We start from the raw sequence: 27,240 nt of genomic DNA, 5'->3' as shown, positions 1-27,240 counted from the left end.
GGCACACATCTCCTCCATTCATACATGTTTAAAAAAATTTAGTCACATGACCACACCTAATTTGGCAACAGACCTAGCTGAGGGATGGGAGAAGTCTTAGAGGTGGAGAATGGAGTCTGCCTCAATATCAAGACAACAAAAGCATGCAAAACTAACTAAAAAGAAATAAAAATGAGAATTAAAGATGTATATCTACGTAACTTTGATTTTTAAAAAACTTCTGTCAGTGCTTCTTTTCTCACTGAATAATAGAGGGTATACTATAAAAATGTCTACTACTAGCTAATTCATACAAAACTTCTCAGAATTTCCCTAAGAACAATATAGAGCATGTTCAATTCTTTAGGGGAAAATGTATAATAAAGTGTAAATCATCACCACATGTTGTTTGGAATACGTAATTGAAACAAATTTTGTGATTATCTTTTCTAATCATGTAAAATGTAATTTAAAATCTGTTTTACACAGTTCCAAATCACTTAAATCATGTTATCATTTTATATATTGCAAAAGCAGGAATCCAAAACAAAACTTTTCATTTAGTAAAGTCAGCTGAAGATTATATATTTTTGTGGTTACCTAGGTAATAGTTACCATAGCTCTGGAATGTATAATCAGTTTAACATTATATTCATCATTGGTTCTACATTATAGCTTCAGATCACTATTTTAAATACAATCATCAGTAAATGTCTTTGAATTATTTATCTATCAATAACAAATACACCTTTCTATTCCATCACTGCCAATATGGACTTGGGCACTTGAAAGTGCCCATTTAAAAACTGTTCTTCCTTCCCTATTCCCCACAAAATCAAGAACATCAAAAAATTTCTTAATTGTATATATGCATTTGTATTGATCCTAAAGATGTTAGCAGTAAACAACTGAATTTCTATAAAAAAGAAATGTCTGCACTGTCAGCACAGAGCCCAATGTGGTGCTCAAACTCACTAACCATGAGGAGGAACCAAGATGGCAGAACAGCATGGAAGTCTTTTGTGTGTCTCACATCCATGAAATACGGCCAGACCAACACTAAACCATCCTATACACCTAGAAAACTGATTGGAGGATTAACACAACAATCTGCACAACCTGAGCCATAGAATTCAGCAGGTACATGGCGCAGAGAGGAGAACCTGGCGAGCAGGAAGGGAGGTGCTTTTGTGAGCAGAGAGAGAATGGAGACTGGTGGGGGGGGGGGGGAATACGGGAAAAGCACCCCTCCCCAAAAGCAGCTGGAGAGAAAATGGAAAATTGGAAACAGCTGCAGGGACTAAACTAAAAAGGGAGAAAGGAGAAAGGAGAGGGTTTAAATTCCATTAAGACTGTAAACAAGGGGAGCACAAAGGCTGCAACTCTGCAGCTCCATACCTGTTGGTGCTCTAGTGGGAAGGGCGAATCCCCAGGAACAGAGCGGGGTCCGGGAGGTTCTCAGGCCACACGGGGAAAAGCAGTTCCACTGCTGGAAGGACATTTGATAGAGACTGTTAAGCCACCTGGTCCCAGCAGACCCCAGAAAACGGCCACATTAGCTATTGCCAGAACAAGGTCATTAAGGGTGAAGCCTGGTGCCAGATGTGTGTTGTGATTTTCCATAATCCCTGAAACGCTGCTGCAACACTATCTCGCGAACTTTTTCTGAGGCGGGCTGGCACCTGGCTGCAGTCTTGGGGCACCGACAGCAGCAGGGTCCAGCGGGCATTCCTGGGTGCAGCCAACATTCGGCCATTGCTCATTCGGCCATTGCTCAGTGAGACCCTCCCGCAGAGGGGTGGAACAGGTCAAAGCCGAGGTCTTTCAGAAGTAAGGGGCCAGGGAAAACAGCTGCATCTGAGACAAAATTCAGGAGAGAGGTCCTGTCTGGGGCCTGGTCACAGACTGAAAAAGTGGGGCGTGGACGAAAGCTGAAGACAAAGGACGGATGCGCGATTGCTGATCCGGGAGAACAGACTGGGTAACTGAGTGATGCCATTTTCACCGCTCCCGCGCATGCACATACACACCTAGGAGCACCACAACACTCCACCCCAGTAGGCTAGCAACACCATCTAGTGGAGAACGAAGCCATTATGCTGAGACCTGCCCAACTGGGCCACCCTTGCTCTTTAAGAACACAAGTCTCACTGCCTACTTAGTTTATGGACTATAAACTGTTACATATTCTGACTTTTTAGGGGAAAACAAAGTAATTTCAGTCCTAATTCAATCTGTTAGCAGGTCCATCTATTCAATTTTTCTTTGTTTTTTTTTTCTCTTTTACACTTTTCTTTTTCTTGAATACAGAAAGAGAAAAAATTCATTTTTATTTTCAATTTTTATTAAAAATATTTTTCTTTAATTTTATTACTATATTTTTTACTTTGTGTAAATTTCTTCAAATTCTATTTTACTGCCATCATTTTATTTTAGTCTACTTCAGTGTATTCACATTTTCAAATTTTCAAACCATTTCCTTTTTTTTCTTTCTTTTTTTCTCTTTTTCATTTCTTTTCCTATTCTTGAATGCAGAATGAGAAAAACTTCATTTTTACTTGCAATATCTTTAAAGATATTTTTCTTTAATTGTTTTTACTATATTTTTGGCATTTCTGTAAATTTTTTCAAATTCTATTTTACTTCCATCATTTTATTTTAGTCTACTACAGTGTATTCACTTTTTCAAATTTCCGGATGATTTCCTTTTTTTCCCTTTTTTCTTTTTTCTCTTTTTGTCTCTTTTTTTAGATTAAAAAAAGAAAAATTCTTTTTTTTTAATTTTTATGAAAAATATTTTTCTTTATTTTTTCTACTATATTCTTTTTTTTTTAATTTTTTTTAACATTTATTTATTTTTGAGACAGAGAGAGACAGAGCATGCCCAGAGCCTGACACGGGGCTCGAACTCACGGACCGCAAGATCGTTACCTGAGCTAAAGTCGGACGCTCAACTGACTGAGCCACCCAGGCGCCCCTCTACTATATTCTTTACCTTTGTGCATATTTTTTCAAATTCCATTTTACTTCCATCATCTCATTTTAGTCTACTTCAGTGTATTCCTTTTTCAAATTCTCAAGCGATTTCCTTCTTTTTCTTTTTTTCTATTTTTCATTTCTTTTCATTTTCTTGAATGCAGAAAGAAAAAACTTCATTTTTACTTTCAATATCTATTAAAAATATTTTTATTTAATTGTTTTTACTATATTTTTTGCTTTTATGTAATTTTTCTCAAATTGCATTTTACTTCCATCATTTTATTTTAGTATATTACAGTGAATTCACTTTTTCAAATTTTCAAACGATTTCCTTTTTTTCTTTTTTCTCTTTTTTCTCTTCTTTGTTTCTTTTTTTCTTCAATACAGAAAAAATTCATTTTCATTTTTAATTTTTATTAAAAATATTTTTCTTTAATTTTTTCTACTATATCCTTTACTTTTGTGTATATTTTTCAAATTCTATTTTACTCCCATCATCTCATTTTAGTCTACTTCAATGTATTCATTTTTTCAAGTTCTTAAATGATTTCCTTTTTTTCCTTTCCCCCCTTTATTCTCTAACCTGTCAAACTACTTTCAACACCCAGACCAAAACACACCTAGTATCTAGCACCATTTATTCGATTTGTATGTGTGTGTGTTTAATTTTTTAATTTTAATATTTTTTAATTTTATTTTTTTAATTTAAATTTTTTTTAGTTTTAATTTTTCTACCTCATTAATTCCTTTTCCCCCTTCAAAAACAAAACAAAGGAATTTACCCCAAGAGAAAGAGCATGCAGAAATGACAGTCAGGGATTTAACCAACACAGATAAAAGCAAGATGTCTGAACCAAAATTTAGAATCACGATAATAAGAATACTACCTGGAGTTGAAAATAGATTAGAATTCCTTTCTTCAGAGACAAAAGAAGTAAAAAATAGAATGAAATTAAAAATGCTGTAAGTGAGCTGCAATCATGGATGGATGCAGCAGCAGCAAGGATGGATGAGGCAGAACAGAGAATCAGCAATACAGAGGACAAACTTATAGAGAATAATGAAGCAGAAAAAAAGAGGGAGATGAAGGAAAAGAGCACGATTTAAGAATTAGAGAACTCAATGATTCATTAAAAAGGAACAACATCAGAATCATAGGGGTCCCAGAAGAGGAAGAGAGAGAAATAGGGGTAGAAGGGTTATGTGCGCAAATCATAGTGGAAAACTTTCCTAACCTGGGGAAAGACACAGACATCAAAATCAGTAAGCACAGAGGACCCCCATTATATTCAACAAAAACCGACCATCAACAAGGCATATCATAGTCAAATCCACAAAATACTCAGGCAAAGAGAGAATAATGAAAGCAGCAAAGGAAAAACAGTCCTTAACCTACAAGGGAAGACAGATCAGGTTCACAGCAGACCTATCCACAGAAACTTGGCAGGCCAGAAAGGAGTGGCAGAATATATTCAGTGTGCTGAATCAGAAAAATATGCAGCCAAGAATTCTTTATCCAGCAAGGCTGTCATTCAAAATAGAAGGAGAGATAAAAAGTTTCCAGACAAACAAAAATTAAAGGAATTTGTGACCCCTAAATAAGCTCTGCAAAATATTTTAAGGGGGACTCTCTGAGGGGAGAAAAGATGGGAAATATATATTTATATATATAATCCCAAAAGCAACAAAGATTAGAAAGGACCAGAGAACACCACCAGAAACTCCAACTCTACAAGCATCATAATGGCAATAAATTCATATCTTTCAGTACTCACTCTAAACACCAATGGACTGACTCAATGCTCCAATCAAAAGACATAGGGTAACAGGATAGATAAGAAAACAAGATCCATCTACATACTGTTTATAAGAGACCCACTTTAGACCTAAAGACACCTTCATATTGAAAATAAGGGGATGGAGAACCATCTGTCCTGGTAATGGTCACCAAAAGAAAGCCAGAGTAGCCATACTTTTATCAGACTATCTAGATTTTATTTTTTTTTATTTTTTTTTTTCAACGTTTTTTATTTATTTTTGGGACAGAGAGAGACAAAGCATGAACGGGGGAGGGGCAGAGAGAGAGGGAGACACAGAATCGGAAACAGGCTCCAGGCTCCGAGCTGTCAGCACAGAGCCCGACGTGGGGCTCGAACTCACGGACCGCGAGATCGTGACCTGGCTGAAGTCGGCCGCTTAACTGACTGCGCCACCCAGGCGCCCCTAGATTTTAAAATAAATACTGTAACAAGCAATGAAGAAGGGCATTGTATCATAATTAAGGGGTCTATCCACCAAGAATACCTAACAATTGTAAACATTTATGTGCCAAATGTGGAGCACCCAAATATATAAATCAATTAATCACAAATATAAAGAAACTCATCGATAGTAACACCATAATAGTAGAGGACTTCAACACCCCACTCACAGCAATGGACACACCATCTAATCAAAAAATCAACAAGGAAACAATAGCTTTGAATGACACACTAGACCAGATGGATTTTACAGATATATTCAGAACATTTCATCCTAAAGGAGCAGAATATGCATTCTTCTCCAATGCACATGGAACGTTCTCCAGAATAGACCATATACTGGGACACAAATCAGCCCTAAGTAAGTACAAAAAATCGAGGTCATACCATGCATATTTTCAGACCACAACTGTATGAAACTTGAAATGAACCACAAGAAAAAATTTGGAAAGGTAACAAATACTTGGAGACTAAAGAACATCCTACTAAAGAATGAATGGGCTAATCAAGAAATTAAAGAGGAAATTTAAAAGTACATGGAAGCCAATGAGAATGATCACACCAGAGCCATAAACCTCTGGGATGTAGCAAAGGTGGTCATAAGAGGAAAGAATATAGCAATCCAAGGCTTCCTAAAGAAGGAAGAAAGATCTCAGATACACAACCTAACCTTACACCTTAAGGAGCTGGAAAAACAACAGCAAATAAAACCCAAAATCAGCAGAAGACAGGAATTAATAAAGACTAGAGCAGAAATTAATGCTATCAAAACCAAAAAAAAAAAAAAAAAAGAGAGAGAGAGAGAGAGAGAACAGATCAATGAAACCAGAAGCTGGTTCTTTGAAAGAATTAACAAATTTGATAAGCCACTAGCCAATTTGATCAAAAAGAAAAAGGAAAGGACCCACATAAATAAAATAAGGAATGAAAGAGGAGAGATCACAACCAACACAGCAGAAATAAAAACAATAATAAGAGAATATTTTGATCAATTATACACCAATAAAATGGGCAATCTAGAAGAAATGGACAAATTCCTACAAACATATACACTACCAAAACTGAAACAGGAAGAAATAGAAAATTTGAACAGACCTGTAACCAGTAAGGAAATCAAATTAGTAATCAAAAATCCGCCAAAAAAACAAGAGTCCAGGGCCAGATGGCTTTCCAGGGGAATTCTACCAAACATTTAAGGTCGGGTTAACACCTATTTTCTTGAAGCTTTTCCAAAAACTAGAAATGGAAAGAAAACTTCCAAACTCTTTCTATGAAGCAAGCATTACCTTGATTCCAAAACCAGACAGAGACCCCACTAAAAAGGAGACCTATAGACCAATTTCCCTGGTGAACATGGATGCAAAAATCCTCAGCAAGGTATTAGCCAACCGGATCCAACAATACATTAAAAAAACTTATTCGCCATGACCAAGTGGGATTTATACATGGGATGCAGGGCTCGTTCAATATCCGCAAGACAATTAACGTGATACATCACATCAATAAAAGAAAGGACAAGAATAATATGATCCTCTCAATAGATGCAGAGAAAGCATTAACAAAAGACAGCATCCTTTCTTGATAAAAACCCTCAAGAAAGTAGGTATAGAAAGAGCATACCTCGAGATCATAAAAGCCATATATGAATGACCCAACACTAATATCATCCTCAATGGGGAAAAACTGAGAGCTTTCCCCCTAAGGTCAGGCATAAGACAGGGACGTCCACTCTCACCACTGTTATTCAACATAGTATTGGAAGTCTTAGCCTCTGCAATCAGACAACACAAAGAAATAAAAGGCATCCGAATCGGCCAGGAGGAGGTCAAACTTTCACTCTTCGCAGATGACATGACACTTTATATGGAAAACCCAAAAGATTCCACCAAAAGACTGCTAGAACTGATCCATGAATTCAGCAAAGTCGCAGGATATAAAATCAACAGAAATCGGTTGCATTGCTATACAACAATAATGAAGCAACAGAAAGAGAAATCAACGAATCGATCCCATTTAAAATGGCAGCAAAAGGAGGTTTGTCCTTTTTCTCTCACCACGGTTTGTTGGAGCCTCCATTTTTCTCGCCCTTTCTGGGCTATCTCGTTCTTTCCAGGCTACTTGGCAGCTAGTTGAGCCCATTACTTTCCACTGGAATCCAAAGGTCTAGAAGGCTGAGACTTGGCTTTCAGGTCTGAGACTTGGCTTTGGATGGATTCGCCAACGAAGCTTTACCCATCCTGTGGCCCAGAACCTTCTCAGATGACCAGTGAAGAAAATTCCCAGGGAGGCTCAGCTGCCTCTCAAACCATCTCCAAAGTATTAATAAAGAACCTTAGTCAATTGACTCTCGACCCTAGTATCAAACTTCCTTCCCCTCTACCAGAATATCCACCCCAACAGCAGGACAGAGGGACGAAACCACAGGGACTTGTGGACCAAATACTCAGCAACAGGAGGAGGGGTGGAGTAAGGACTTTGTTAACTGCTCGGAAAGAAAGGATGGAAAGGCTGATGTGGTTTATTAAAAATCATCACTACTTCAACCAGCGTTCCACGGATGAATCCAGAGTAGAAAGATTTAGATGTAGATGTCATTATTGCCTGTATCATAGACCTCCCGAGGATACCAGCATGGAGAATAATTATGGCATGGAGTCTATGTAAACATAAACCTTATTATATGGTGTTTTTCTTGCTAGTAATTTTAGAATCTGTATGCAGCACCTTGGGAAAGCTGCTCTATTGTAGACAAAGTATAATATTTTGATAATCTATGATATTAACTCTGTCTTGTCTTTTCTACCTTGATAACAATAATTTGTGAGGAATCTGGTGTTTTGCATTTGAATGACCTCAATATACTTTAGTTTCACTTTTTGATATGACCCAAGGAAGCACTAGTGGGTTTTGAGTGTAGCCTGGGTGTTTGAAAAACCTGAAGTCATGAAGATCGGTTAACCTAACATGGGGTTCCTGCGTGGCTCAGTTGGGTTAAGCATCTGACTAGAGCTCTGTAGAGTAGGGTTCTGTGCTGGCAGCTGGGAGGCTGGAGCCTGCTTCAGATTCTGTGTGTGTGTGTGTGTGTGTGTGTGTGTGTGTGTGTGTGTGTGTGTTTCTCTCTGCCCTTCCCCCACTCATGCTCTCGAATAAAAACATTAAAAAAAAAAAACCCTAACATCAAATTGGAAGCCACGTAACTTGTGCAGGGAGGAATACATAGAGAATATTGGGTGGTTTGGCTGGAGAGCATAATTATAATTATGGCAGCGTGCATAGGCTAGGTTTTCTGGTTTTCAAAAATTAGAGTTGTAATGAAAGTTTTTTTGTGGTAGTTCAATTTTCAGTAGCAAATGTGTATGTAGAGGATCTTATTAAAATTGAGGTTTATTTGAATACGTTTCAAAAAATAAAATAAAATAAAATAAAATAAAATAAAATAAAATAAAATGGCAGCAAAAACCATAAAATACCTAGGAATAAATATAACCAAAGAGGTGAAGAATCTATACACTGAAAACTATAGAAAGCTTATGAAAGAAATTGAAGAAGACACACAAAAACAATGGAAAAAGATTCCATGCTCCTGGATAGGAAGAACAAATATTGTTAAAACGTCGATACTACTCAAAGCAATCTACATGTTCAATGCAATCTACATATTCAATGCAATCCCGATCAAAATAACACAAGCATTCTTCACACAGCTAGAACAAATAATCTTAAAATTTGTATGGAACCAGAAAAGACCCTGAATAGCCAAAGCAGTGTTGAAAAAGAAAGCCAAAGCAGGAGGCATCACTTTCCCAGACTTCAAGCTGTACTACAAAGTTGTAATCATCAAGACATCATGGTACTGGCACAATAACCGACACTCAGATCAGTGGAACAGAATGGAGAACCCAGAAATGGACCCACAAAAGTATGGCCAACTAATCTCTGACAAAGCAGGAAAGAATATCCAATGGAATGAAGACAATCTCTTCAGGAAGTGGTGCTAAAAAAAATTGGACAGCAACATGGAAAAGAATGAACCTGGACCACTTTCTTTGTATGTATGTATGTATGTATGTATGTATATAAAACTTATTGTCAAATTGGTTTCCATACAATACCCAGTACTCATCCCAACAGGTACCCTCCTCAATGCCCATCACCCACCCTCCCACCCCCCATCAATCCTCAGTTTGTTGTCAGTATTTAAGAGTCTCTTATGATTTGACTCTCTCCCTCTCTCTTTTTTTTCATTCCCCTCCCCCATGTTAAGTTTCTTCTGTTAAATTCCTCAGGATCCACATAAGAGTGAAAACATATGGTATCTTTCTCTGCCTGACTTATTTCATTTAGCATAACACTCTCCAGTTCCATCCATGTTGCTACAAAAGGCCATATCTCATTCTTTCTCATTACCAAGTAGTATGCCATTGTGTATATAAACCACAATTTCTTTATCCATTCATCAGCTGATGGACATTTAGGCTCTTTCCATAATTTGGCTATTGTTGAAAGTGCTGCTATAAACATTGGGGTACAAGTGCCCTTAGCCATCAGTACTCCTGTATCACTTGGGTACATTCCTAGAAGTGCTATTTCTGGGTCATAGGGTAGATCTATTTTTAATTTTTTGAGAAACCCCCACACTGTTTTCCAGAGCGGCTGCACCAGTTTGCATTCCCACCAACAGTGCAAGAGGGTTCCCATTTCTCCACATCCTTGCCAACATCTATAGTCTCCTGATTTGTTCATTTTAGCCACTCTGACTGGTGTGAGGAGGTATCTCAGTGTGGTTTTGATTTGTATTTCCCTGATGAGGAGTGACGTTGAGACCCCGAATAGCCAAAGTAATAATTAGGAAGAAGACCAAAACGGGAGGCATCACAATCCCAGACTTTAGCCTCTACTACAAAGCTGTAATCATTGGACAGCATGGTATTGGCACAAAAACAGACACATAGACCAATGGAATAGAATAGAGACTCCAGAATTGGACCCACGAAAGTATGGCCAACTAATCTTTGACAAAGCAGGAAAGAATATCCAATGGAAAAAAGACAGTCTCTTTAACAAATGGTGCTGGGAGAACTGGACAACAACATACAGAAGAATGAAACTAGACCACTTTCTTACACCATTCACAAAAATAAACTCAAAATGGATAAAGGACCTGAATATGAGACAGGAAACCATCAAAACCCTAGAGGAGAAAGCAGGAAAAAAACCTCTCTGATCTCAGCCGCAGCAATTTCTTACTCGACACATCTCCAAAGGCAAGGGAATTAAAAGCAAAAATGAATTATGGGAACCTCATCAGATAAAAAGCTTCTGCACTGCAAAGGAAACAATCAACAAAACTAACAGGCAACCAACAGAATGGGAAAAATATTTGCAAATGATATATGAGACAAAGGGCTAGTATCCAAAATCTATAAAGAACTCACCAAACTCCACACCTGACAAACAAATAATCCAGTGGAGAAATGGGTAGAAAACATGAATAGACACTTCTCTAAAGAAGATATCCAAATGGCCAACAGGCACATGAAAAGATGGGCCACTTTCTTATACCATACACAAAAATAAACTCACAATGGATGAAAGACATAAATGTAAGACAGGAAGCCATCAAAATCCTCGAGGAAAAACCTCTCTGAGCTTGGCTGCAGTGACTTCTTACTCAACACATCTCCAGAGGCACGGGAAACAAAAACAAAAATGAACTATTGGGACCTCATCAAAATAAAAAAGCTTCTGCACAGCGAAGGAAACAATCAGCAAAACTAAAAGGCAACCAATGGAATGGGAGAAGATATTTGCAAATGATATATCAGAGAAAGGGTTAGTATCCAAAATCTATAAAGAACTTACCAAACTCAACACTCAAAAAACAAATAGTCCAGTGAAGAAATGGGCAAAAGACATGAATAGACACTTCTCCAAAGAAGACATCCAGAGAGCCAACCGACACATAAAAAATGCTCAACATCAGTCATCATCAGGGAAATACAAATCAAAACCACAATGAGATACCACCTTACACTGTCAGAATGGCTAACATTAACAACTCAGGCAACAAAAGATGTTCGCGAAGATGTGGAGAAAGAGGATCTCTTTTGCACTGTTGGTGGGTATGCAAACTGGTGCAGCCACTCTGGAAAACAGTATGGAGGTTCCTCAAAAAACTAAAAATAGAACTACCCTACGACCCAGCAATTGCACTACTAGGTATTTATCCAAGGGATACAGGTATGCTGTTTCAAAGGGGCATATGCACTGCCATGTTTATAGCAGTGCTATCGACAATAGCCAAAGTATGGAAAGAGCCCAAATGTCCATCAATGGATGAATGGATAAAGAAGATGTGGTATACATATACAATGGAGTACTACTTGGTAATCAAAAAGAATGCAATCTTGCCATTTGCAACTACATGGATGGAACTGGAGGGTATTATGCTAAGTGAAATTAGTCAGAGAAAGACAAAATCATATGACTTCACTCATATGAGGAATTTAAGAGAAAAAACAGATGAATATAAGGGAAAGGAAACAAAAGTAATATAAAAACCGGGAGGGGGACAAAACAGAAGAGACTCATAAATATGGAGAACAGACTGAGGGTTGTGGGAGGTGGGATGGTCTAAATGGGTAAGGGGCACTAAGGAATCTACTCCTGAAATTATTGTTACACTATATGCTAACTAATTTGGAGGTAAATTAAAAAAAAAAAAAGATTAAAAAAATGAAGCCTTCAAACTCACAAACCGTGAGGTCATGACCTGAGCAGAAACTAAGAGTCAGTTTAACTGACTGATCCACCAGGTATCCTGTCAAATACATTTCTATGCTAAGAATACACACACAACATATAAACCCCCAAAAGATTTTTAATATGATATTTATTTCTACCAATTATGTCAACTGTCATAATTATTTAACCAATCACTCCCTATCTAGCAAAACCATAATCTTTGGCCTTAATTTACATGTGTAATTCTAGGTCTCTAATTATTGATTTGTAATACATTCTGAAGTATTTAAAAGTTTTGGTCGGGGTGGGCATAAATGATTGTCCCTTTTAAGCTGTTTGGTCATTTTAAATCAAGAAGTAGCATTATATGCCACAGTAATCAAGAGCCTAATGCAAATCCCATGTCTGAAATTAGCTATGTGATTTCAATCAAATTACCTGAAGCTCAGAGCCTGTTTTCTCATCTATAAAGGTCTTTCAAGAGGATCGTTTTCAGTATTAAATGAGGTAATGTATGTGGAAAAAATCTCATAATAATAGTATGTATGAGCCCAGAGCAATTACTGTAACTTAACTACCAATTAATTTTTCCTCTACTGTTTAATTACAGAGGCAGAAATGTAAATTTCATGCTGCTCCAAACAAAAAAAATTATATAATTTATATCGATATATTTAGCTCCTGGCGTTGTGAAAATTAATAAAACAAAACTTAACTAAAATGGAGTTGAGAAGTTTGGCAGGGGGAGCTCTCACACCCTAGCACTCCTCATCAACTGCAAATTCAACAAAAAACAAATCTTGCCTGTGGATACTATTTTACCATCCCAGCAGGAGGAGAAAAGGCTCACCTTCCCCACCCCAACTAGAAAACAGCCCAGCCAGTGGGAGAGAGTCACAACTCAGCCAGTGAGAAGCCACTGTACTTTCAACTCCCAGTTTACTCCAGTGGATTTTTTGTTTATAACAGTCTTCCCAACTTGAGCTTCCCTCTATAAAAGAGTGTCCCAGGGGCACCTGGATGGATCAGTTAATTGAACATCTCACTTCAGCTCAGGTCATGATCTTGTGGTTTCATGAGTTTGAGCCCAGTAGGGCTCTGCACTGGCAGCATGGAGCCTGCTTGGGATTCTCTCCCTCTCCCTCTCTCTCTGCCCCTCTCCCACTTGCTCTGTCTCTGTCTCTCTCAAAATAAATAAACAAACCTTTATATATTTAAGTATATACTTACATATGTATAAGTATATGTATTCTAAAACCATAATAATAGACTGGCTTAATAAACTCACTCAGCCATAGTTCAGATCTCTCATCTGTAAGTGAAAGAAAAACATGTAGTCCAACAAATATGATGTATTTTGCTTCTTAAAAAATAATCTCACAAAACAGATGAACATAGGAGAATGGAAGCAAAGTTATATAAAAACAAGGAGGGGGACAAAATATAAGAGACTCTTAAATGCCCCTTAAATATAAGGGGCATTAAGAAAGACACATGTAGGGATGAGCACTGGGTGTTATATGTAGGGGATGAATCAATGGATTCTACTCCTGAAATCATTATTGCACTATTGCTAACTAACTTGGATGTAAATGAAAATAAAAACCTCCCAACAAAAAATAAATTAATTAAAAAGAAAAAAAAAATAAGATGTTTTCAGGGAGGAACCAAGATGGCAGAACAGCATGGAAATTTTTGCATCTCACATCCATGAAATACAGCCAGATCAACACTAAACCATCCTGCACACCCAGAAAACCGATTTGAGGATTAACACAACAATCTGCACAGCATGAACCACAGAACTCAGCAAGTACATGGTGTGGAGAGATGAACTGGGCAGAGAGAAGCCACAGAGGGCAGGGAGCTGTTTTTGCTTGTGGAGAGAGGATGGCAGGGGGATAGTACAGGAAAAGCATCCCCCCAAAAGCAGCTGGAGAGAAAGTGGAAAAAGTAGAAACAGCCACAGGGACTGAACTAAAAAGGGAGAAAGGAGAAAGGAGAGGGTTTAAATTCCAATAAGACTCAGTAAACAGGGGGAGCGCAGATTCTGAAACTCCACAGCTCAATACCTGGCAGTGCTCTGGTGGGAAGGGTGAATCTCCAGGAGCAGAGTGGGATATGGGAGGTCCTCAGGACACATGGGGAGAAGCGGTTCCACTGCTGGCAGAACATTTGGTAGAGGCTTTGTGGCCACCCGGTCCCAGGAGACCCCAGAGAACAACCACATTCACTTGTGCTGGAACAAGGTCCTTAAGGGTGAAGCCTGGTGCCAGATGTGTGTTGTGATTTGCCATAATCCCTGAAATGCTGCTGCTACATGATCGTATGAACTTTTTCTGAGGCGGGATGGCACCCAGTCACAGTCTCTAGGCATCGGCAGCAGCACGGTCCAGCAAAAGTTCCTAGGTGCGGCAGGCACTCAGCCATTGCTAGGTGAGACCCTCCTCAGAGGATCTGAGCAGGTCAAAGCCGCAGTCCCTCAGAAGTGAGGAGTCATGAAACACAGCTGCATCTAAGATAAAACACAGGAGGGAGGTGCCACCTGGCAACCTGATGGCTTGGTCATGGACAGTGTAAAAGCGGGAGTGGACAGAAGCCAGAGACAAAACATGTGTGCCCAATTGCTAATTGGGGAGAACAGAGTTCCGATACTAGAGACTGGGTACCTGGGTGCTGCCATTTTCACCCCTCCCACACATGTGCATACACACACAAGTGCCACAACAATCCACCCCAGCAAGCTAAGCAGCTCCATCTAGTGGAGAACAGAGCTGTTACACTAAACACTGCCCAACTGGGCCAACCTCACTCTTCAGGACCACTACAAATCTCTCCACCTACTTAGTTTATGGACTATAAGGTGCTTCATAGTATGACTTCTAAGGGAAAACAATGTAATTTCAATTGTATTTCAGTCTGTTCGCTGGTCCATCTATTCAATTTTCTTTCTTTTTTTTTCTTTTTCATTTCATTCCTTTTTCTTTAATACAGAAAGAGAAAAATGTATTTTTATTTTCAATATTTATCAAAAATATTTTTCTTTATTTTCTTCTACTATATTTTTTAATTTTTATAATTTTTTCAAATTCTATTTTACTTCCATCATTCATTTTATTCTATTGCATTGTATTCATTATCTCAAATTTTCAAACGTTTTCCTTTTTTTCGGGCTTTCCTTTTTTTTAATTTTTGTATTTTTCTCCCTTGTTTCTCTAATATATCAGGCTCCTTTCAATAATGAGACCAAAAAACAACTAAGATCTAGCATCATTTATTTCATGTGTGCATGTGTGTGTGTGTGTGTGTGTGTGTGTGTGTGTCTGTGTCTGTTCTTTTTAATTTTTTAATTTTAATTATTTTTCCTTATTAATTCCTTTTCTTCCTTCAAAATGATGAAACAAAGGAATTCACCCCAAAATAAACAGCAGGAAAAGATGACTGCCAGGGACTTAACAGAGATACAAGCAAGATGTCTGAACCAGAATTTAGAATCACAATAATAAGAATACTAGCTGAGGTCAAAAATAGATTAGAATCCCTTTCTGTGGAGATAAAAGAAGCAAAAATAGGATGAAATTAAAAATGCTATAAGTGAGCTGCAATCTTGAATGGCTGCCGTGGAGGCAAGGATGGGTGAGGCAGAGCAGTTAATCACCAATATAGAGTACAGACTTATGGAGAATAATGAAGCAGAAAGAACGAGGGAGACTAAGGCAAAAGAGCATGAAATAAAAATTAGAGAACTCAGTGACTCATTAAAAATGAGTAACATCAGAATCATAGGGGTCCCAGAACAGGAAGAAAGAGAAATAGGGGTAGAATGTTATATGAACATATCAGGGTGGAAAACTTTCTTAACCTGGGGAAAGACACAGATATCAAATTCCAGAAAGCACAGAGGATCCTCATTAGATCCAACAAAAATTGACCATCAACAAGGCATATCATAGTCAAATCCACAAAATACTCAGGCAAGGAAAGAATAATGAAAGCAGCAAGGGAAAAACAGTCCTTAACCTACAAGGAAACAGATCAGGTTCACAGCAGACCTATCCACAGAAATGTGGCAGGCCAAAAAGGAGTGGCAGGATATATTCAATGTGCTGAATCAGAAAAATATGCAGCCAAGAATTCTTTATCCAGAAAGGTTGTCATTCAAAACAGAAGGAGAGATTAAAAGTTTCCCACCAGACAAAAATTAAGGGAGTTCATGACCACCTAACAAGCCCTGAAAGAAATTTTAATGGGGACTCTCTCAGAGGAGAAAAGATAAGCAAACAAACAAACAAACAAAGACCAAAAGCAACAAAGAGTGAAAGGACCAGAGACCAGGAACTCCAACTCTACAGACAACATAATGGCAATAAACTCATATCTTTCAATACTCACTTTAAACATCAATGGTGTAAATGCTCCAATCAAAAGACATAGGGTAACAGAATAGATAAGAAAACAAGATCCATCTATATGTGTTTACAAGAGACTCACTTTGGACCTCAAGACACCTTCATATTGAAAATAAGGGGATGGAGAACCATCTGTCATGGTAATAGTCACCAAAAGAAAGCCGGAGTAGCCACACTTATATCAGATTATCTAGATTTTAAAATAAAGACAGTAACAAGAGATGAAGAAGGGTATTGGATCATAATTAAGGGGTCTATCCACCAAGAAGACCTAACAATTGTAAACATCTATGTTCCAAACGTGAAGGAAAACAAATATATAAATCAATCAATGACAAACATAAACTCTTTGATTATAATTCCATAAGACTAGGGAACTTCAACACCCCACTTACAACAATGGAGAGATCATATAAACAGAAACTTAACAAGGAAACAATGGCTTTGAATGACACACTGGACTGACTTAACAGATATGTTCAGAACATTTCATCCTAAAGCAGAATACACAGTCTTCTCGAGTGCACATGGAACATTCTCCAGAATAGATCACATACTGGGACACAAATCAGTCCTCAACAAGTACAAAAAGATCGAGATCATACGGTGCATATTTTCAGACCACAACACTATATAACTCAAAATCAACCACAAGAAAAAATATGGAAAGATAACAAATACTTGGAGACTAAAGAACATCCTACTAAAGAATGAATGGGCTAATCAAGAAATTAAAGAGGAAATTAAAAAGTACATGGAAGCCAATGAGAATGATCACACCAGAGCCAAAAACCTCTGGGATGTAGCAAAGGTGGTCATAAGAGGAAAGTATATAGCAATCCAAGGCTTCCTAAAGAAGGAAGAAAGATCTCAGATACACAACCTAACCTTACACCTTAAGGAGCTGGAAAAACAACAGCAAATAAAACCCAAAATCAGCAGAAGACAGGAATTAATAAAGACTAGAGCAGAAATTAATGCTATCAAAACCAAAAAAAAAAAAAAAAAAGAGAGAGAGAGAGAGAGAGAACAGATCAATGAAACCAGAAGCTGGTTCTTTGAAAGAATTAACAAATTTGATAAGCCACTAGCCAATTTGATCAAAAAGAAAAAGGAAAGGACCCACATAAATAAAATAAGGAATGAAAGAGGAGAGATCACAACCAACACAGCAGAAATAAAAACAATAATAAGAGAATATTTTGAGCAATTATACACCAATAAAATGGGCAATCTAGAAGAAATGGACAAATTCCTACAAACATATACACTACCAAAACTGAAACAGGAAGAAATAGAAAATTTGAACAGACCCGTAACCAGTAAGGAAATCAAATTAGTAATCAAAAATCTGCCAAAAAACAAGAGTCCAGGGCCAGATGGCTTTCCAGGGGAATTCTACCAAACATTTAAGGTCGGGTTAACACCTATTTTCTTGAAGCTTTTCCAAAAACTAGAAATGGAAAGAAAACTTCCAAACTCTTTCTATGAAGCAAGCATTACCTTGATTCCAAAACCAGACAGAGACCCCACTAAAAAGGAGACCTATAGACCAATTTCCCTGGTGAACATGGATGCAAAAATCCTCAGCAAGGTATTAGCCAACCGGATCCAACAATACATTAAAAAAACTTATTCGCCATGACCAAGTGGGATTTATACATGGGATGCAGGGCTCGTTCAATATCCGCAAGACAATTAACGTGATACATCACATCAATAAAAGAAAGGACAAGAATAATATGATCCTCTCAATAGATGCAGAGAAAGCATTAACAAAAGACAGCATCCTTTCTTGATAAAAACCCTCAAGAAAGTAGGTATAGAAAGAGCATACCTCGAGATCATAAAAGCCATATATGAATGACCCAACACTAATATCATCCTCAATGGGGAAAAACTGAGAGCTTTCCCCCTAAGGTCAGGAACAAGACAGGGACGTCCACTCTCACCACTGTTATTCAACATAGTATTGGAAGTCTTAGCCTCTGCAATCAGACAACACAAAGAAATAAAAGGCATCCGAATCGGCCAGGAGGAGGTCAAACTTTCACTCTTCGCAGATGACATGATACTTTATATGGAAAACCCAAAAGATTCCACCAAAAGACTGCTAGAACTGATCCATGAATTCAGTAAAGTCGCAGGATATAAAATCAACAGAAATCGGTTGCATTGCTATACAACAATAATGAAGCAACAGAAAGAGAAATCAACGAATCGATCCCATTTAAAATGGCAGCAAAAACCATAAAATACCCAGGAATAGATATAACCAAAGAGGTGAAGAATTTATACACTGAAAACTATAGTAAGCTTATTAAAGAAATTGAAGAAGACACACAAAAAAAATGGAAAAAGATTCCATGCTCCTGGATTGGAGGAATAAACATTGTTAAAATGTCAATACTACCCAAAGCTATCTATATATTCAATGCAATCCCTATCAAAATAACACCAGTATTCTTCACTGAAATAGAACAAACAATCCTAAAATTTGTATGGAACCAGAAAGGACCCCCAATAGCCAAAGCAATCTTGAAAGAGAACTGAAGCTGGAGGCATCACACTCCTGGACTTCAAGCTGTATTATAAAGCTGTAATCATCAAGATAGTATGATACTAGCGCAAAACGGAACCTCAGATCAATGCAACAGAATGAAGAACCCAGAAATGGACCCACAAATGTATGGTCAACTAATCTTTGACAAAGCAGGAAAGAATATCCAATAGAATTAAAGACAATCTCTTCAGCAAATGGTGCTGGGAACCCTGGACAGCAACATGAAGAAAAATGAACCTGGACCACATTCTTACACTATACATGAAAATAAACTCACAATGGATGAAAGACCTAAATGTAAGACAGGAAGCCATCAAAATCCTCGAGGAAAAACCTCTTTGAGCTTGGCTGCAGTGACTTCTTACTCAACACATCTCCAGAGGCAAGGGAAACAAAAGCAAAAATGAACTATTGGGACCTCATCAAAATAAAAAAGCTTCTGCACAGCGAAGGAAACAATCAGCAAAACTAAAAGGCAACCAATGGAATGGGAGAAGATGTTTGCAAATGATATATCAGAGAAAGGGTTAGTATCCAAAATCTATAAAGAACTTACCAAACTCAACACTCAAAAAACAAATAATCCAGTGAAGAAATGGGCAAAAGACACGAATAGACACTTCTCCAAAGAAGACATCCAGAGAGCCAACCGACACATAAAAAATGCTCAACATCAGTCATCGTCAGGGAAATACAAATCAAAACCACAATGAGATACCACCTTACACTGTCAGAATGGCTAACATTAACAACTCAGGCAACAACAGATGTTCGTGAAGATGCGGAGAAAGAGGATCTCCTTTGCAGTGTTGGTGGCAATGCAAGCTGGTGCAGCCACTCTGGAAAACAGTATGGAGGTTCCTCAAAAAATTAAAAATAGAACTACCCTACGACCCAGCAATTGCACTACTAGGCATTTATCCAAGGGATACAGGTGTGCTGTTTCAAAGGGACACATGCACCCCAATGTTTATAGCAGCACTATCAACAATAGCCAAAGTATGGAAAGAGCCCAAATGTCCATCAATGGATGAATGGATAAAGAAGATGTGGTGTGTGTGTGTGTGTGTGTATATATATATATATATATATATATATATATATATATATATATGAGTATTACTCCACAATCAAAAAGAATGAAATCTTGCCATTTGCAACTACATGGATGGAACTAGAGTGTATTATGCTAAGTGAAATTAGTCAGTCAGAGAAAGACAAATATCATATGACTTCACTCATATGAGGAATTTAAGATAAAAAACAGGTGAACATAAGGGAAGGGAAGCAAAAATAATATAAAAACAGAGAGGCGGAAAAAACATAAAAGACTCTTAAATATAGAGAACAAATACAGGTTTACTAGAGGGGTTGTGGGAGGTGGGATGGTCTAAATGGGTAAGGGATATTGACGAATCTATTCCTGCAATCACTGTTGCACCATATGCTACCCAACTTGGATGTAAATTAAACAATAATTTTTTTTTAATTTATAAAAATACGCTTTCGAAAGTAAATTTCCCCTTAAGACCAGTCTTCAGAGACAACTGTTTTAAAGAGCTTGTTACTGACAGCACAGAACCTGTTTGGGATTCTCTCCTTCTCCCTCTGTGCCCTTCCCCTTGCTCACACATGCTCCACCCCCCCCCCCAAAATGAATAAATAAACATTAAAAAATAATAATTAGCTTTAGGTTTGTTACTTACTCTCCCTAACAGGAAAGGTGAAGATGCTTAGAGATCTCACCCTAGTGCATATTGGATTCTACTGGGAAGATTCTAAAAATCAGCAATGCCTTATGCCAACTCCCAGAGATTTTCAACTGATTGGTTGGGCCCCCCCTTTTTTTTAAGTTACCCAGATGTTTCTCCTGTGCAGCCCGAGGGAGAATCTTTAGCTTAAAGAAAAGGGTTTGGTGGCAGTAAGAAAGCTTCACTTAGAACTGGTATCCATAGTGTTTTCTCCAGCCCCATTATAAGAAAAAACAAAATTACATAACTGACAGTAATTGGGGATTTTCCTGAAAATTCCCCCATAGTAAATGTTTATCACATACACCCACAGTGTTTGAAAGTGTCTATTCCCCCATACCCATAGGTATTATTAGTAATTTTCTCTTGTTTTCTTTTGTTAAAGTGGAGACAACCACTTTAACATAATTTCAATCTGTATCTTTTAAATCACCACTGTGACTAAACATCTTTTTATTTGTTCATTGTACATTGTGTCTTCTGTGAATTTATTGCCTTTTCATATTTGTTGCCCATTTTTTTATTAAGCTGGTCATCTTTATTTACAGAAACTATTTATATAGATATTATCCATTTTTCTTTTGTATACTTTCTCTATATTTTGTCCAGTTTTTCACTTCTCTTTCAACTTTTGTATAGTATTATTCCCTTTCTTTGAGTTGTCAAACCTGTCAGTGCTTCCTTTTCTTATTTCCTATCCTGCTAGAGTGGCTTCTCGTAATTCAATATTACTTTATAAAGACTTTATATTTCCTAATGTGTTTATGTTTTCATATATAAATCTCCAATCTTTCTGATTTAATTTAGTATAATGTGAGATAGGTAGCTAATTATTTGCCATTAATTTGCACAACACAAATTATTAAATTATCACAGCACATTTTCATGTTTGTAATCTGATCATCTAAAATTACGCATGTTGATTTTTAGGATCTTACCTGGTTAAATATGGATTATTCTAGCTATTTTGCAATGACATTCATGAAAAAATTAATAAGAAATGAATTAAAAGTTTTTTCCCTCAGTCTGAAATGCATTCATTATATCAGGAATTTTTGACACAAATACATTTTAGAGGTATTGTAAGTCCTTCAAGTTTGGATTTTAGAATTGAAAAATGAGAAACATCACATTCTGCAGCCATCACTTCTTTACAGTGCTGATGTGATGATCACTTTCTTGTGATCCAATTATGCTAATAAACTCCAAAAACAGAGTTTAACATATATTAACTGTTAATTAAAGAGCAAAAATTTGCAGAAAATAAGTACACGCAATAATTATTTCACTCCTTTAATTCTTTAGGTGAAGATTGATGCTGCAAATCTTCTGCTTGTGATAAAGCAACATGATCTTAGCAAGTAACTTAAATTTTCTAGGTCTCAATTTCCTTATTTTTAAAATAAAGATAATAATACAGATTCCAAAGTGCTGTTACAAGCACATAGTAAAATAATGCCTGAAAAGTGCTCAGCAAAATGCTGTACATAAACCCAATATCCATCAAATAACAGTGTTTTCATTCCATTACTGTCGTTATCACCAACTATGTATATTATGAAACACGTGCTATCTTTTGACAGTTCTTTGCATTGTTTTCATAGGCAAACTCACCCTAGCCAAGTTTTGTCCCCACTACTTCATTGTTATTGTTTATGTCAAAGTCACAAATGACTTCCATGAAACCAAATTCCACGCACACCTTTCTGACCTTGTATTTTCCTGTACTTCTTCCTCTCTCCATACTTAAAGCACTATCTCCTCTACGATCCTTTCTTCTCTATTGAACCTCTATGTGTTGAGGTGCTTCAAGCCTCAGCTTCAAGTCATCTTGTCAATATTCCCACAAAGTAACATTTCTAGCTAATTTCATGCAATTCATGGCTTTAAATACCAACTAAATAGCAATGGGTCCCAAATCCCTATCTTTATCCCTACACATTAACTTTCTTCTACCTCATGTCTCTGCATACATGTCAAACAAATATGTCAGACTTAACAAGGAAAAATCAGAACTCCTGGCCTAACTTCCTAATCCTACCTCAAGTATATCCTGTCCAAATCTTCTCTGTTTCATATCCTAGAACTACAACTTTTTCAAATATACATATAAACTGGATCATGTTTCATCTTTCCTTAATGTCTTCCAATAGACTCCCATTATATTTTGTTTTAAAAAATCCAAATCCATTTCCCTGGTTTACAATGGACACTCCATGGCCTTTTCCTCTCTCTTTGACATTACAGTAGTCCCTCCTTATCCATGGGGAATATGTTCCTGAAACTACAGATAGTACTGAACCCTATATATATTGTTTTTTCCTTTATATACATGCCTATGATAAAGTTTAATTTATAAATTAGGCACAGTAAGAGATTAACAGCAATAACTAATAATAAAATAAGGCAATTATAACAATATACTATAATAAAAATTATGTGAATGTGGTCTCTCTCAACATATCTTACTGTACTGTACTCACCCTTCATGTGATAATGTGAAATGATGAACTGCCTAGGTAAGGAGAGGAAGTGAGATCAATGACATAGGCATTGTGATGTAATGTTAGGCTACTTTTGACTTCTGGAGATATGTCAAAAGGAGGATCATCTGCTTCTAGGCTGCAACTGACCATAGGTAACTGAAACCACAGAAAGTGACACTGTGAATAAGGGGACACTACTATATTTAATAATCCCCACCTCTGGTTCTCTACAATGCAGCAACATTAGCCTTCTTTGTATGTTCAAATACAACACAGTCCTAAACTTTCCCAGATTGTCACCTACCTAGAGAGGCTGCTTCTACAGTAGCCAAACAATCTCTTTATCATAAGTCTCTTCATAGTCATTGGAATTATAAATTGTTTGTTTAATTGCTTGTTTGTTTATATCCTCCTACTAATGTAAGCTGATCAAGGTAGGGATTTTCAAACTTTCATTCATATCTCAAAGAACAGAGCCTAGTATTCAAAAGAATATGCTAAATGCATAAACAAACATATCCCTCTCTACAGCAGAAAAATAAAACTTGAAGAGCTAGAGCAAAATATTTCGCGGGGTGGGGGGAAGATATGTAATCACTTTCCTTGAAGCTTTGGATACATTTCAAAATAAAATTTTCAATTAATTAATGTTTAGTAAATTGTTAAATACTACCTGGAAACCAACAAAACATTAGAATGATCTCTAACATCAACCAGTTCTCAATTAAGTGAAAAGACAACGGCACACATGAAAAGTTACATGTCAGTCAGGAAATATTAAATGCTACATGATACAAATATGAATAAAGAGAAATAGTGTAAGATTCAAATACATTTACTTCACAGGATAATTACCAGGAATAGTGATTTTGTTTTCTTCACCAATTAAAGTGTAGCCAGTGAAAATTTTTTGAGGATTTTGATGCCCAACTGAATATATAATCTGGTAACAAAATTTTGAGAAACTCTAAAGAATTCCTTCAGATAATTCAAGAAAAATAAAACAAAAAATGTAAATGTTGCTCACTAAGAAAAAATAATTAAACTAAAGTCATTTTCTGAAGGACTAGTGTTTGGAACAGAAAGAAAAAAGCCTGTGCTGTTTTGGACAGAAATTAGCACATTTGATTGTTCTGCCAAGTATATATATTTTGGGAATTATTTGAAAGCTAAGTGTATGTTTTATAGTTACAATTTTAAAATAAAATTTCATTCCATATTTCTAACTGGAGAGATTTCTGCCACATGTGTGTTTCCAAGAAAATTAAATTCTTTCCTCTAGAATAGCTCTCTCTACATTCATGACTTTTGTGGTGAATCTAAATAATGCAACTCAAATATAGTGATTTTTTAAAAAATCATAGTGTAGGTAAGTTTGCCAGATTAATTTCTTCCTTGTTAGGAAGGTCTGAGATAGTATAGGGTCATCAAATACCTGGTAAAAGGATGTTATTACTGGGGAAAAGGTCACAGAAAATGAAAGTGTAAAAATAAATGTTACCTACTTTATTTTTTTGCAAATAGCCAGCCTGGATATCCACCAACAGCAAAGTTCTTTAATTATTCTAAGAAGGCAGGGAGGGTCAATGTAAGTAGAGCCTATCAGCAAAAGACAAGAGTCCTCAATTCTCCCTGAAAACAACTCAGCATGATGTAGTCTTGAAGTCATCCTGTATGGCCATATCACCATGGTAACCTCCAGCTCAGGCTAGATGATGTCTGCAGAGCAGTAAGAACATTTCTTTAAAGAGAAGAATGCATGTAGGTCACACACACAAAAAAATACAATGCAAGGGAATAAGAGATTCATTTATGGGGAAGTGCAAGCTGCATGTTGTAGCATGCAATATATGGACAACAAAACCTTTCCAAGTCTTTTATTATAGGAGACAAGCAAACATTTAACCCAGCTACTGCAACCGGGAGCATCTCTGAAATGGCAAGAAGGAAATAACCATAAAATAAAATGTGAATAATAGGGGGAAACTTCTCCTGGCTATATAATCCAGAAAAGTATCTTCCCATCTACAACCAAGGTGGGAGAAACTTCATTTCTCCTTTCTGGGGGTACAAAATACCCTTTGACAAGCCATACATATCTATGCTCAGGTATTATTATGTAAGGCATTAGTGAAACACATCTGCATGTAAGGAAAGCTGTACTTATTAGCAATAATGCATGCATCTATATGAGAAATCAGCACAAACAAAAATAGAAATAATAATCATAGCACATGCTTTCATAATGCTTATTGTTTAGTAGACACTTTGAATATATTCATTTTTGTAATTCTTGTATCAATCTTGTAGTATAGGTGCTATTGTTTTCTTTCTTTTACAGTTAAAGAGCTAAAACACAGATAAGTAATTTTTCCAAGGCCACACAACTAATAAATGACTGATCCAGAATTCAAACTGAGACAGTGGCTCCAGAGTCCGTGTTCTTAACCACTGTGATAAGACTGTATTGCCAACACAGAATTCCTTTTTCTTTAGGTACAAATGATAAAATGCCTCAAGTCTGCTTTTGTTAGTTACCTATTGCTGTGTAACAAATGGCTGAAAACAATAAGCATTTATTATCTCAAAGTTTCTGTGTCAGAAATTCAGGAGTAGTTGGGCTGAATGGTTCTGGCTCAGGGTTCCTTACGAGGTTGCAATTAAAATGTTGGCGAGGCTATGGTCACAGAAAGGCTTGACTGGGGCTAAAAAATCTGCTTTCAAAATGGCTCATTCTCACAGCTGTTGGCAGGAACCCTCATTTCCTTAACACTTGGACTTCTGCATCTAGCAGTCTGTTTAGCCTAACAAAATGGCAGCTGGCTTCTGAGATCTTCTCCCAGAAGAGAGAGCAAAGCAGTAGCCAGAATGTCACATACTGTCACTTCGGACATATTCTACTGGTCATACGGAATCCCATATATTTATGAATGCCATAAATATAAGCAGGGGATCATAGAGAACCATCTGGAAGACTGCTGACCCTAGCTGTAATTTGAACTTCTTTGATTAATGTAAAGCAGGGCTGGGATTAAGGCAAGGAAAGCAAAGTGTCTAGGGGTCAAAATTTAAGGAGGCACTCATTCTCAGGTGCCAACCCTATACTTGCATGATGCAGAAAGTGAGTACTTCTTTATATTTTGCCCCTTAGGCTTCTTGCTTGCTTCATCATAGTACCAGCCTTGGAACAAAGGATAAACACTTTTCTGAGTTTGAATGTACTCTTTTCCGTATTATTTATTACCATTTGTTCCCACCCTTGAGAAGGCTTTCCAGGTGAAATGGAAACTGGTGCTCAAACTAGGAGAGCAGGGAGAGATTGAAGAAAGAGGCAAATTACTCAGATTGGTAGGTGGTAGTTTTAATAAGCAAGGGAACTTACATACACAGCCTGTCTCTGTCAGCTGCAGGACGAGTAGATCTCTGCATCCCACAACCAAAATCATAAATGTTTATATAAAGGGGCTAACTGGGTTCAGTCACATATATGGTCTGGATAGTCTCAACAACACATTGCTCTCTCTAGGCTGTGTCCTTGAATATGGCTCTGGCAGTGGGGATGGTGGAGGAAAGTGGAGGGCATGAGGAGCCTCCAGGTGCCCAGCTCCAGCAGGTCAATTGGCAGTCATGTCCTCTGGATGACCTCCTCCAACAAATACAAGATTGGAGTCATCACACATTTACCTAGTAAAGTGTTTATCTTATAATTTCGCTTGTCTTTAAATTTTAAAGATATTAAGCCAACGTTCTTGTCATAATATTTTCGTGCTGCTTTCTGTCTCTAACATGAGGAATTTCTAATATTCATAGTTCTTTAACTTGTCTTATAAGACTAGAATGGAAATGCTTTTTTAAAAATTTATTTATTTATTTATTTATTTATTTATTTATTTATTTATTTATTTATTTATTTTGAGAGAGAGAGTGAGCAGGGGAGGGGCAGAGAGAGAGGGCGAGAGAGAGAATCCCAAGCATGCTCCACACCATCAGCACAGAGCCTGACATGGGGCTTGAACCCACAAACCGTGAGATCATGACCTGAGCTGAAACCAAGAGTCGGGCCCTTAA

The 27,240-nt window shown here is 37.1% G+C and overlaps 1 protein-coding gene and 1 long non-coding RNA gene across 2 annotated transcripts in view; both read left to right on the top strand.

The window, feature by feature from the left end:
* Nucleotides 1-22,101, top strand: part of LOC131519155 (uncharacterized) — a 33,024-nt gene extending 10,923 nt beyond the window's left edge. The window contains exon 3 of the long non-coding RNA XR_009265502.1: nucleotides 21,992-22,101. This is a non-coding gene — a long non-coding RNA (uncharacterized LOC131519155). The remainder of the gene's footprint in view (nucleotides 1-21,991) is intronic.
* LOC131519154 (developmental pluripotency-associated protein 3-like) lies at nucleotides 7,405-7,935 on the top strand. Its single transcript, XM_058741897.1, has one exon. The coding sequence runs from the start codon at nucleotides 7,428-7,430 to the stop codon at nucleotides 7,881-7,883; it is 456 nt and encodes a 151-aa protein (XP_058597880.1). The 5' UTR covers nucleotides 7,405-7,427; the 3' UTR covers nucleotides 7,884-7,935.
* Nucleotides 22,102-27,240: the final 5,139 nt, after the last annotated feature.

Source organism: Neofelis nebulosa, chromosome 8 (genome assembly GCF_028018385.1).
Source record: "Neofelis nebulosa isolate mNeoNeb1 chromosome 8, mNeoNeb1.pri, whole genome shotgun sequence".
Classification (NCBI taxonomy): Eukaryota; Metazoa; Chordata; class Mammalia; order Carnivora; family Felidae; genus Neofelis; species Neofelis nebulosa.
This window is presented reverse-complemented; position numbering and strand designations above follow the sequence as displayed.

Bases quoted from the DNA above. Each gene is read 5' to 3' on its own strand.
- LOC131519154 (XM_058741897.1), top strand. From the start codon at position 7,428: ATGGATTCGCCAACGAAGCTTTACCCATCCTGTGGCCCAGAACCTTCT.